At 35.4% G+C, this 13753-nt stretch overlaps 1 protein-coding gene across 12 annotated transcripts in view; it reads right to left on the reverse strand.

Moving 5' to 3' along the window:
- Nucleotides 1–13753, reverse strand: part of EHBP1 (EH domain binding protein 1) — a 350723-nt gene that overhangs the window by 77829 nt on the left and 259141 nt on the right. For 11 of the 12 annotated variants that reach the window (XM_047781969.1, XM_047781964.1, XM_047781962.1 and 8 more), the window contains one exon: nt 13368–13508. The exons of the other annotated variant lie outside the window; for it this stretch is intronic. In XM_047781969.1, the coding sequence (XP_047637925.1) occupies nt 13368–13508 (141 nt within the window). The remainder of the gene's footprint in view (nt 1–13367; nt 13509–13753) is intronic. 12 annotated transcript variants of the gene reach the window in all.

Below are 13753 nucleotides of genomic sequence, written 5' to 3' on the forward strand. Positions count from 1 at the left end.
TTTTAAATGCAGTTTAACCTCCTTTTGGGAAGGGAACTATTTCAAAGAGTTCATTTTTGGACCTACCCCTGTCAAAGAAGGTCAGAAACACTCAAGTATAAAGTCACTGCACTGCTGTGGCACAAATAGTTTCTGCGGCTAAAATCAAACAAAGACCAATTAAACTAATCATAACGTTCCAGTGAACACAAGGAAGCTCACCTGGTATTTCTGGACTTCTTTCGTGAATTTTCAAATCTACTCAGTTCTTGGTATTATAATTACCTTGACCAAAATACTGTGAAATTACTGCTCTGATCTACTAATGGCTGCAAAAATCAAGTCGTTGTGGTTTCATGCCAAGGGGCCATAGCAAGGTGGCGCAATGATTTCTGACACAGAAGACAACTTCTAAAAACTCAAAAGGGAAAATTAACGGGATGTGGTTTACATTGCCAAAGACTGTTCATTAATTACCAATTTAATCACTGCTGGAGGCATGACATTACAAAAATCTGGCTGAAAGTTCTAATAGATTATGAAGACCACCTAAGAAGAGTGACCAAGAAATGTACAAAACAATTAATACTGTTTCACTGCTATCAAAGACACTCAGATTATTTGACATCAAGTGAAGCAAAGGAATTAGTAGCTTCACAGTGCCACCACTAGGAACTGTAAATACAATAGCACACAATTAGTAATGCACATGTGATTTTTTGTTCAAGGCATATATCCTTGGGAAAGCCAGAACATGATAAGGAGAACAAAAGAAACATTAAAAAATGAAATGAATAAAGATTTAAACTCTACCCTTGTGCATGCTGAGCAGTAACAGAATAGGCAATATAAAATACAGCTCTTGGTAACAGTGATATCATCCTGGGATGTTCAACACTGCACTGAACAGCCATATGGAAAATGTCTATGGCCATTAGTAGTCGCATAAAAGGAGTGTTCCTGATGCTAAAATACCTAGCCCCAGCTTCATGCATTCATAGCAATCTCAAATAAATAAGACTTTTGAGGCTAGGGGTTTGTGGCCATATAATAGAAAAGATGCTTGAGTTTTTTCCCCCTAACAATGCTAGTGTTTTGTATGACTTTGAAGATATGCTAGCAAGCTAACAATATGTTTTCTAAGAAGTCTAGTAGCCATTGTTAGGAGAGCAGACTTCAACTTAAATTTAGACATAATAGATAAACTATTATTTAAATCATAATGAATAAAAACCACTGCTTTGTAGAGAGGCATTTATGCCGAATGCAGAAGTACATCGGCATTCTTCTCCTATAAAATACAACTATGAAAAAAGATTAGCTATATATTTAAAGTGTCTTACTGGTCTGAAACGGATTATGTACATTAAATCTTCTGTCAATTGAGTTGGAATAAGAAATAAGGAATATATTTTCATCTTTGTGCCTTGGGTATAGACATTCCAGCTCACATAGAGAATGACAATACCTAAAAAAGACAAAATTCTTACTCTCTGTGTTACTACAGATTTTAGATTTCTTTTTATAATAACTGCTCTTTTAAAATTACAAATGCAAAGTTACTTACTTCTTCCTCATAATAGAACTAATAATATATATAATTACGAAAAATAAAAATTTAGCTTGACCTTAATTTTATTTTATTTTTTAATTTTTTGCTTTTTAGGGTCGCACCCGTGGCATATGGAGGTTCCCCAGCTTAGGGGTCAAATCGGAGCTACAGCTGCTGGTCTACACCACAGCCATAGCAATGCCAGATCTGAGCCGCATTTGCAACCTATGCCACAGCTCATGGCAACATTGGATCCTTAACCCACTGAGCAAGGGCAGGGATCGAACCTGCAACCTCATGGTTCTGAGTCAGATTTGTTTCCACTGAGCCACGATGGGAACTCCTTTCTTTTTCTTTTTCTTTTTAGCTTGACCTTAATTTTAAAGCTTGGTTCCTAGAGGCTAGCCATTTAAATGTAACACAGCCAATATTCATAAACATACAAGCATGATCTTATATACATTTTTATGGTGAGACATACCTAGGATGCACACACAAAAATATACTTGAAAACTCCGGGAAAATTTCTTTTTTTTTTATCTTTTGTCTTTTTGCCTTTTCTAGGGCCGCACCTGCGGCATATGAAAGTTCCCAGGCTGGGGGTCTAATCGGAGCTGTAGCTGCCGGCTGACACCAGAGCCACAGCAACACGGGATCCGAGCCATGTCTGTGACCCACACCACAGCTCACGGCAACACCAGATCCTTAACCCAATGAGCAAGGCCAGGGATCGAACCTGCAACCTCATGGTTCCTAGTCAGGTTCATTAGCCACTGAGCCATGATGGGAACTCCTGAAAACTGGGAAAATTTCTATCAGAGATTACCAAAATTATATTTAGTTCAGTTTAGTTTTTGTTTGTTTGTTTGTTTTTACCAAATGGATAATAACTGCTTCTTGGATTATCTGGAAAAGATCTAGTGATCTTATCCAAATCTGCTACAATTTATCAGCACAAGAGACTAGTCCCACTTAAAAGATCAATATTTTCTAAGTAACATTAAAAGTACAAGGTTGATGTCCCACCCCTTCATATCAACAAAATACCTGCTAAAGGTTTAATTTGCAAAAGAACAGCCTGTATTCTTTTGGTTCTACCATATAAGCCATTTGGATTCACTACTCATGACCAGTTTAAAAAAAAAAAAGTCACTGTATCTTTTCTTGATTATTGATCTTTGCAGTTAACAAGCACTGACCAAAGTGAAATTCCTTTCCCATATACACAGTTTTCTTTAGAGGATTCAAATATTCCTGCAAACCTTTAAAAACAGACAGATATCATGCACCTTCCAGGAAATGCTGCTAACTTGCAGATGATTCTGCTAAGTGAGCATGGGCTCCTATACCAATTAATTGTAATGGGTCACTATTTTTGTAGAAAAATATTAGGGAAAAAACTTCAAGTCAGTACTATAATAACACTGTAATTCTTTGTTAATCTTTCTTGTAGATAACATTTCAGGTATCTAACAATTATCTATCTGCAAACCACAGTTTTATGCTACATAATTTATGGTTGAAAAAACTAAAAACAAACATTTATAAACTCAATGGTTAAGTGATTAATTAGAATAATTAGATTGAAGAAAGATCCCAATTCTCTTTTCAGACTTTCTATTTATAAAATAGATTTTACTCTCTCTTAAAAACATAAAGGTAATAATTAAATCTCTATAGCATCCTTCTTCTGATAGGTTGAAAGTGCTTCATAAATATCCTAACAATAATTGCAAGGACCGTGGGTAGCAGGATTGTCATTCCTTATTTTTATTCCTTATTTTTAGACTGTACTTATCCTAAACTTTAGTACCTCAAATGCAAATATCTCTTTTAGCTAACTATATAGCTATCTATATAATAATGAGCATTATTAAATGTCATGGTGGACTTACCAAGTGTATTTTTAAAAAAGCAATTACATTTTAATGCAAAGTAATAAGAAAACAAGTCTGCAACAGACTAGCCTCTTAAATTCTATTTATGTATTTCTTGAGAAAAAAGTGGGGGAATTGAGAAACAAAGAAAAATAATAAAAAAGAAATATTTTCTTGAAAAAAGCTATTATGTTTTTCCCAGAGTTTGAATTTAAATATATTATATAATCAAGGAAGCTTCTTTGGATTATGTGATGGCTAGACTGTTGAACCTGTCACACCCTTGAGTTGTACTTTGAAAAAAAATTATTTTGGAGTTTCCATTTTGGCACAAGATTAACAAATCTGACTAGTATCCGTGAGGATGCAGGTTATATCCCTGGCCTCACTCTGTCATTGCCATGAGCTGTGGTGTAAGTTGCAGACACGGCTTAGACCTGGGCCAGGAGCTGTAGCTCTGATTTGACCCCCTAGCCTGGGAATGTCCATATGCCACAGGTGTGGTCTCTAAAAAGAAAAAAAATTATTTTAAGCAATGTGGAAAATAATTGAACAAAACAAGCATCACACCTAAAATCTGTACTAGTAAAATATAACATATGAAAATTTTCATAGGACAAAAGGAATAGAAAGCAGAGAAATACAAATCACAGAGATTCAGAACAATGAAATCTATCTCCTATAGATAAACAATTAGGAAATACCTGAAACAGGTTAAACAATGTTTAAAGGCACAGAGATACAACTTAATACTGTAAACTACTTTCCCTAAAAAAAAGATCTACATGCATTATGTACTTGTAGCAAGTTCTCATTAAAACATTCAACAGTGGTTGTGACAAAAATTATAAGGTTTACAGTAACTATGTCCATGAGTTCCCTTTTAAGAGAAATTACAGCTCAAATATTTCCTGAGGATAGATAACTTAAGCAGCATCTGTACACAAGGATCCCCAAGATAATATTTCTGAGAGTTGTCTTCAGTGTCTTAGAAACTGTTTCCTAACCTTCCAGCCTAAAGGTATACTAATTTATATATGAGGGAATGCTCGGTTAGAGTGGTGTGATTGAAGGCAGAATTGGAAGCTGAACTCTAATGAGAGGTCTCAGAATATGGGAAGAGTGGGTGTATGCAAGGATTTGGTGTGTACATACCATAACAACAAAGAAAGGAATTATAATTCAGGTTTCAAAAGTAGAAAGAAAAGGATGATACAGAGAACCCTGAGTCCCAAATTGGCAAGATGATAGTTATCATCTCTATAACTGATTTGAAGAAAGGCACTATTTTAACTTCTCTGACCAATGATAATCAATTCTACTTTAAAGACCTTTAGAGAGGTGACATCCTTCCCCTTCCATTTACCAAGAAACTCCTTACAGCAACTCAAAATTTTCATGTTTAAGCTCATGTTTTTATTTGTTGCAGAAGATACAAAAAATAGACTGTCACTATTCCCTCCCTGTATTTATTCTTTGAACAAACATTTACTTAATATTCATACTTGATGCTGAGGATAAAGGTTCTAGTACTCTGAATAGCTCATAATTTTGTGGGAGAGAAATATAAATTAGATAATTACATGGGTTAAATGTGGCTGTAGTGATATGTACATCATATTAGAAAAAGACACAGAAGGAGAATTAACTCTACTGCTAGGAGCCATGGCAGAGGTGCTCACAAACGAAGTGATTTTCCTAACACGGGAAAAAAGGCATTTTGGTGGAGAACAGCAAATGCTTGATACAGAAATGAAAGACTATGCCATGTTCTCTCTGCAAGCGACTCAGCAGAGCTAGACTATAGAGTAAAAAATGGAAGAGAGGTGAGAAATGAGACTAGAAAGGAAGGGGACAGGATTTGCAAGGACTTTACATGGAGCTATGTTGAGTAGTTTGGAAGCTTATTCTCTCAGGTAAGTGGGAATTACTAGAAAGAATTTGAGCCTTCATATACAAAATTAGTACTTAAATTATTGCCCAGCTTTCTCTTTATACTTCATAAGCCTGTCTGTCCTTAAAAGTAGATCTTTGCTTTCTTTCAATGCTTTAGCACTTCTCTGAATCCTCTCTCAACACAAAACTAAGATGCAAATTAGCTATCTCAAAAGGAGGTTACCTGTACTGAGTACACAGACATCATCCCATGCTTTTATTTAAGTACTCTAACATCAATTATTAAAATAACTCTATTCAATCTTTCTGGCATTCATCAGAAGGTCCTAGGTTATGTGTATAGGAAAAAAGTTTAGAAGGATAAAAGATGGAAATAGCTAAAGAGTCCTAAATAAGTGGTCTCTTAAAAGTAACTAAGCCCTTCAGTAAACTCTTAAAAATTTAAGGTCAGAGTTTCATTTATTCAAGATTTGGGTCACTCCTGGGTAGCAACTTTTTTTTTTTTTTTTTTTAAACTCATGGGAACTCTCAGTTAAACTAAGAACACAAAAGCACCGAGTAGCTGCAGGTATACATATCTCTCCCTGCCAGCAATTAGATTCTTAGTACCAAAGCATACACTATAAAGGGCAAGATAATTTAAAATGAATTTAAAAATTAAGGCACAAATTAAAGGGCATGAGGAAGTGAAAACAGTAACAATCAGTTTGCTAAATTGGATGCCAATTTTTTTTTCTTTAAATTAGACTTCGTCTTTATTTACCAGAAGTCTTTTGATCTCTCCAAAGTGAAAGGGATGCTGACACTGAAGTGGGGATGGCATTAGTCATGGCTTCCTTACCCACACCACCATGGAACCTATTAATTTGACTGTCACACAGGAGAAAAAAAAATTTTTTTTTTTTGCCTCCATATCACAAATGGAAAAACAGATTTGGAGAGATTAAGTAATTTCCTCTTTTACTACCACTTAACTCACATTCTGTTGCTCCAGAGATGAAATTGGGTATTTTCCCTTTTAGTTCTATCAGCCAAGTTGGCCATACTACTTATCCAAAATATGGACAGTTCTGCTAAATAATTCCAATCTGTATGTATAAGACCTAACAGAAATGATAAAGAAAATGATCAAATTAAGAAAACTACCATGTCCTCAAAAAAGATAGCTACCTGATTATCAAGTAGCATACTAAACTAAAAATCTGAAAAGCAATGGCAAGGTCTAACTTCTTTTGTGAAACTGGACTTCTCTGACATTTTATATTTTCTTTTTAAATCATTTTAATATTAGCTCTAAGCCCCATACAGTAATAAGTGTCAAAACTAGAGCAGGATATATACTATTTAGTAATGTGTTCTTCACAACATATCTATCTAGGGCTTGATTTATCTGAAAAACGAGCAATAGTAGAATACTTAAGTTTTAAAATTGAGTTTAAATTATAACTGGGAAGAGGCTGCAACAATAATCTTCCATGCCACATGCTCTTCTTACAACGTGACTTTGACACTCCTCCCATTGAGTGGCGGGGTCTATGTCTGCTACTTAAACCTGAAGCTTTGTGTCTGATTACGCCAGCAGTATGGCAAAAGTGATGCCATGTTACTTTTAAAGCTAGACCATAAGAATGCATAAGACTCCACCTTAGGAGTTCCCACTGTGGCTCAGTGATAACAAACCTGACTAGAGTCCACGAGGTTGTAGGTCTGATCCTTGGCCCCGGCTCAGTGGGTTAAAGAATCCTGCGTTGCCAAGAGCTATGGTGTAGGTCACAGACTCGGCTGGGATCCCACATTGCTGTGGCTGAAACATAAGCGGGCAGCTATAGCTCCAATTCAACCATTAGCCTGGGAACCTCCATATGCCACAGGTGTGGCCCTAAAAAGAAATAAAGAGAGAGTTCAGCTGATACTCTTGGGACACTTGCTGTTAGGCCCAGCCACCATGCTGACAGAAGTCAAACTGGCCCAGGTGGAGAGAGCCACATGGTAAAGCCACATGGAGGTGTCCCAACTGACAGTCTAGCAGAAGTTCTAGCCAAAATCCAGCCCCAGAAATCGTGGAACAGAAACAAACCATTTTCCCAGGTGTCTTATCCTAATGCCTAACCTACAGAATCAATGAGCATAATAAAGTAGTTGTTTTATGCCAATAAGGTTTTCAGTGTTTTATAATGCACAAAAGATAACCTGAAAGAGGAAGGGTAGAGAAAATATATTTGGGACTGTTTGAAACATAGTTTCATAAGCAGGGACTATTTGAAACATAGTTCCATAAGCAATAGGATACAACTTTGGGTAATAAATGCAATAAAGTAACCAGCCTGGCATGTAGCTAGCTAGCTATGTAGCAGGGAGCTGCTCTTCCTGAGAAAAAAGAATTATAACAACCAATGAATGAACATAAGAAAACTAATTCGAGCCACAGTTAGCAAAAGAACAATGAGATATTTTGTGAGATATCATCATTACTGTTCATCAATCTCGAAAAGTAGCCATCAAGAATTTCATGTCTTCTCAATGTGAACAGAATTGCCAGTATTGAATTGGCCACTTAGTTCACAGCTAGGCACAAATGAGTATCATCAACTTTAAAAGTGAGGAATTCTTTCTACATCCCTCTTCTTAAAACACACACACATACACACACCCCTTAGAGATACTGAAACACAACACTAATTTCAATGAAACAGCTTTATCTTTTTTAGATAACAAAAATTTCTCTAGTATAAAATATTTATCTAAAAATGTCATATTTTTAATGTAGAAAGAACAAAGGGAAAAAACCCTATAAGCCATTTGTTATACTATCTCTTAGGGATAAATATTATTAATATTTTTATGATTTTCTTTCCTATCCTTTTCAATGCATAGATAAAAATACTATCCCTTGTTATTTCATTTTTTGTTTGTTTGTTTTGTTTTTGTTTTTGTTTTGCCATTTCTTGGGCTGCTCTCGAGGCACACGGAAGTTCCCAGGCTAGGGGTCTAATCGAGCTGTAGCCACCGGCCTACGCCAGAGCTACAGCAATGCAGGATCTGAGCCACGTCTGCGACCTACGCCACAGCTCACGGCAACGCCGGATCCTTAACCCACTGAGCAAGGCCAGGGATCAAACCTGCCACCTCATGGTTCCTAGTCAGATTCATTAACCACTGCGCCACAAGGGGAACTCCCATCCCTTATTATTTCAAAATGGAGTTTGTATGCCATGTGCTATTTTAAATCTTTCTTTTTGTACAAAATGACATTGTGAACATTTTCCTATGTCCTTTCAGTATTCTTCAAAATACTATTGAATAATTTTTAATGGCTACTTAAGAAGTATATATATTTTTATAACTTTTTAAATCATTCCCCTATTTTAAGCAATTGCCATTTTGTAGCTTTTGTTATACTGTAAACCTGCACATTGATCTTTGTTAGAGTTATTGGGTAAAATGGAATGAGCATTTCCTGATGAAGTCTACTTGCTTTCCAGAAAGATGTGGCAAGTTGCATGCTACCAGCAGTATAAAAGAATATCCAACTCAATTAAACATTGCAACCATCATGTTCCCTAAAATCTAAGTTATATATTTTACAGATATTACATCATAGACATAGGATAAAAGATGTTTTAGTGATTTAGCTAAAAGTCTAAGTTTTTTTTTAAAGTTTAAGTTTTTTATTTGGGAAATTAAAAATACAAATAAAATTACGAGTGCTTTAAATACAAGAGATGACCAATAAACTATTTGTTGAAAGTTTAAAGTAATAAATGAATAATGTGAATGAAAGAATAAACAGCTTTAAAAGTTGGGATATTTGAATTCTAAGCCTAGTTTGAAAAACTAGCCTAGTTGAAAAATACAGAGTTGTAGATTTTTTATAAAAATCTGAAAGAATTATGAAACAAAGTTTATCACAAATAAAATACAAAATCAATAAAATAATATTAAAGAGAATATTCTTTCTGTGGCTCTTAAATGGATCGTTCTCACTCAACAGTAGGATTTAGTTCAAATCCTCTCTACTATATCATGTAGTTTTCACACTGTGTAGTTAACTCATTTAATCATTATTACTGTCTCTTCCCACCAACATGTAAATTCCATAAGGGAAAAAGCTTAGTCTTTTCTGTTGCTATAAATATACTCAGTTCTGACACTCAATAAATGGCAAATGACCATATCAACAAATTGATGATATACACATGGCTAGGCACAGAAAGAGCTGATATAAAGGCTACAAAATTTCTTCCCAAGAATGGCCATCTAAATTATGTTTTTCAAACATTTTTACCATGATCCGTAATTAAAGATACATCTTATATTAAACTTCAGTAAGCACACATGTCCACATAACTAAAACAAGTCTCATACAAAAATACTATATGTGATAAATTCTGATATTTTCTATTTTATTTACTATTCTCTTCCTTTTCATTGAAAATAAAATTGTTGTAGCCTACTAAACCAATTTTATATCACATTATTGTGTAAAGGTTTGAAGTCTGGTACAGCACAGGATATATAGCCAATATTTTATAATAACTTTAAATGGAGTATAATCTATAGATACATTGAATTACTATGGTGTACACCTAAAACTAACATAATATTGTAAATCAACTATATTTCACCCAAAGAAAAAAATAATTAATCAGAAAAAGACTTGAAGTCTGAAAAACAATGGTCAAGGTCAGAAATTATTAAGCTGGAATCAGAAGGCATTTTAAAAAGTATACATGGAAAAGAAGAAATGAAACTGCCTTTGTCTGGAGATGATATACTTGTGTACATAGGAAATCCAAAACAACTGAATAAAAACAAACAAACATCCTCTCCTGAAATAATAAACAATTAGAGCAAGGTTGTAAGATACAGGTTTAAGTCAGCTGTTTTCTTATATGTCAGCAGTGAACAAGTGGAATTTGAAATTTAAAATATAATCCTGTTTACATTTGCACCCCCAAAATGAATGTCTTTGATACAGGACAAAACAATGCAATGAAGCAAAGATGGTCTTTTCAATAAATGGTGTGGAACAGCTGGACATGCACATGTGAAAAAATAAATCTAGACATATCTTACACCTTTCTCAAAAATTAACTCAAAATGGATCACACACCTAAATGTAAAACACAATACTGTAAAACTCCTAGAAGATAACATAGAAGAAAACCTAATTGACCTTGGGTATAGTGACGACTTTTTAAATACAACACCAAAGACCCATGAAAGAAATAAGGGATAAGCTGGATTTCATTAAAATTTAAAACTTCTGCTCTGTGAAAGACAATATGGAGAGAATGAGAAGACAAGCTGCAGGCAGGGAGTAAATATTTGCAAATATACATGTGATAAAATCCTGACATCCAAAATAAACAAAGAATTCTTGAAACTTAACAATTAACAACATGATTAAAAAAAAAAAAGGGCCAATGGTCTTAGCAGACACCCCTCCAATGAAGTTTTACAGAGGCCAAATAAGCATACGAAAAGACGTTCCACATATTTTGTGGGGAAATGCAAATTAAAACAATGAGATACCACTGCACACCTATTAGAATGGCCAAAACCTAGAACACTGACAATACCCAATGCTGGCAAGAATATAAAACACAAGCATTCACTGCTGGTGGGAATGAAAAATAGTACAGCTACTCTGGAAAACAGATTGGTGATTCCTTCCTTCCTTCCTTTTCTCTTTCCTTCCTTCCTTTTTCTTTCCTTCCTTCCTTTCTCTCTCCTTCCTTCCTTTTTCATTCTTCCTTTCTTTCTCATTCCTTCCTTCCTTATGGCTATACCTGTGGCATGTGGAAGTTCTCAGGCTAGATGTCAAATTGGAACCACAACTGCCTGCCTATGCCACAGACACGGCAGTGCCAGATCTAAGCATCTATGACCTATGCCACAGCTCATGGCAACACTGGATCCTTAAACCACTGAGTGAGGCCAGGAATTGGACCCACATCCTCATACTAGTTGGGTTTGTGTCCACTGAGCCACAATGGGAACTCCAGTTTGGTGATTTCTTACAAAAGTTAGCATACTTTTACCATGAGATCCAGCAAATGTACTACTTGGAATCTACCCAAAGGAGTTGAAACTTAAGTCCACATAAAAAACTGCATGTAGGCGTTCCCATCGTGGCTCAGTGGTTAAAGAATCCGACTAGGAACCACGAGGTTGCGGGTTCGATCCCTGCCCTTGCTCAGTGGGTTAAGGATCCGGCGTTGCTGTGAGCTATGGTGTAGGTTGCAGACTCAGCTCAGATCCCACATTGCTGTGGCTCTGGCATAGGCTGGTGGCTACAGCTCCGATTTGACTCCTAGCCTGGGAACCTCCATATGCCGCAGAAGCGGCCCAAGCAATGGCAAAAAGACAAAAAAAAAAAAAAACCCAAAAAACTGAATGTAGATGATTAGAGCAGCTTTATGCTTAATTGCCAAAACTTGGAAGCAACCATGATATCTTTCAGTAAGTGAATGGATAAATGAACTGAGGTACATCAAAACAATGAAATACTATTCAACACTAAAAACAAATGAGGAATCCCTCATCCTGGCGCAGTGGAAACGTATCCGACTAGGAACCACGAGGTTGCAGGTTCGATCCCTGGCCTTGCTCAGCAGGTTAAGGATCTGGTGTTGCTGTGAGCTGTGGTGTAGGTCACAGACACAGTTTGGATCTGGTCTTGCTGTGGCTCTGGCATAGGCCGGCAGCAAGAGCTCCGATTAGACCCCAAGCCTGGGAACCTCCATATGCCATGGGTGTGGCCCTAATAAAAAAAAAAAAGAAAAAAAAGAAAGAAATGAGCTATCAAATCATGAAAAAAATATGGAGGAATCTTAAACGTATATTTCTAAGTGAAAGTTAATTAGAAAAGGCAACATACTATGGTTCCAACTATATGACTTTCTGAATAAGGCAAAATTATGGAGACAACAAAATTATTAGGTTTCCAGAGGTTGGGGATGGGGGAAGATATGAATAGGTGGAATACAAAGGATTCTTAGGGCAGCGAAAATATTCTGTATGATACTATAAAAATGGAGTCAAATCATTATTCATCTGCCTGAACTCAGAGAATGTACAACACCAAGAGTGAACCATAATGTAAACTACGGACTTTGGGTAATAATGATGTGTCAATGTAGGTTCACCAGTTTTAACAAATGTATCTGGCAGGAATGTTGTTAAGGAGGGAGGCTATGCATGTGTAGGTGCAGAGGATACATGAGAAGCCTCTGTACCTTCTCCTCAATTTTGCTGTGAACCTAAAACTGCTCTAAAAAAGTAAGATCTTAATAATAAAAAAGAACATGCAGTTTTATGTATATGTAAAATTGAGAGTAGGACAGGGTTGTCATTACTTTCAGATTCACGAAGAGGTTCATGTCCCCCTAAATCCAAGGACTTCTACTACTATATGTTCATTATTATCTGTGGGCACTACAGAAAGTATGTATAAAAATATGGCTTAACACAGGGATGGCAGTACATGATAGGAGAGTATTAACTCTGGAGTCTGATAAGTTTCAGGTTCAAATCCTGGATTCATCATTTACTGACTCTAACCTTTGTACAAATTACTTTACTCATCAGCCTCAATTTTCTTATCTAAAGAGGAGTCTGAATATCTGTGTCATGAGGTTAAGTAAAATAAAAATTACATAAAACATTCACTACAGTGCCTGGAATATATGATAGGTATTTCAATAAATAGTAGGCATCATTATAATTCTAATGTTTCCAATGAAATTAATTTCCATGGATAAAGTATAATTTTAAACAAAGTATAACTAAATTACTAAATGTAAATTAATAAAGAATAGATTATTCATGTATACGTGGAGATTATATTCAGGATTTTACTTTACCTCACAGCTAAGACTGTACATAAGTACAAAATGCTCCTCCAAGTATGGATTTATCAGTTCAATAAATGTACCAAGTACCTACAGTACACAAAGTCTGTGGAAAAATAATTTATCAAAAATATAAATGAGTTACTCTCCTCACCCCCATGATTAAAATAAAGAATGTGTTTTTTTTTTTAAATCAATGTTCCTCACATCACTTAGCTGCCTGTTGCAGAGTGTGGCTGCGTTGGTATTCTGCTTATTCCCTGCCTTTAAAGCTGCATCTCTTCTTGCTTGCTCAAGCAGAACTCTTGCTCTTTCTTTGAGTTCTTCTTGTCTGGATAACATTCGATGCTTAAAAGCAAAGATACAGAATTAGAAACGAAAAAAAAAAAAAGCATGTAATCCAATTTTGTAAACTGATCAATGGTTATACAATCTGTCAAAATAATAGAGGTAAGGAATGAAATTGTAGTTTAATAAGATTACATAAAGAAAATATTAATGTTGACTAGAAACTGTGGAATGAATACATAAATCTTGACTAAAAGGAAATTTATCTTTACCGGCTAAAACTGTGTTAAATTTAATTATACTTT

Source organism: Phacochoerus africanus, chromosome 5 (genome assembly GCF_016906955.1).
Source record: "Phacochoerus africanus isolate WHEZ1 chromosome 5, ROS_Pafr_v1, whole genome shotgun sequence".
NCBI lineage: Eukaryota > Metazoa > Chordata > Mammalia > Artiodactyla > Suidae > Phacochoerus > Phacochoerus africanus.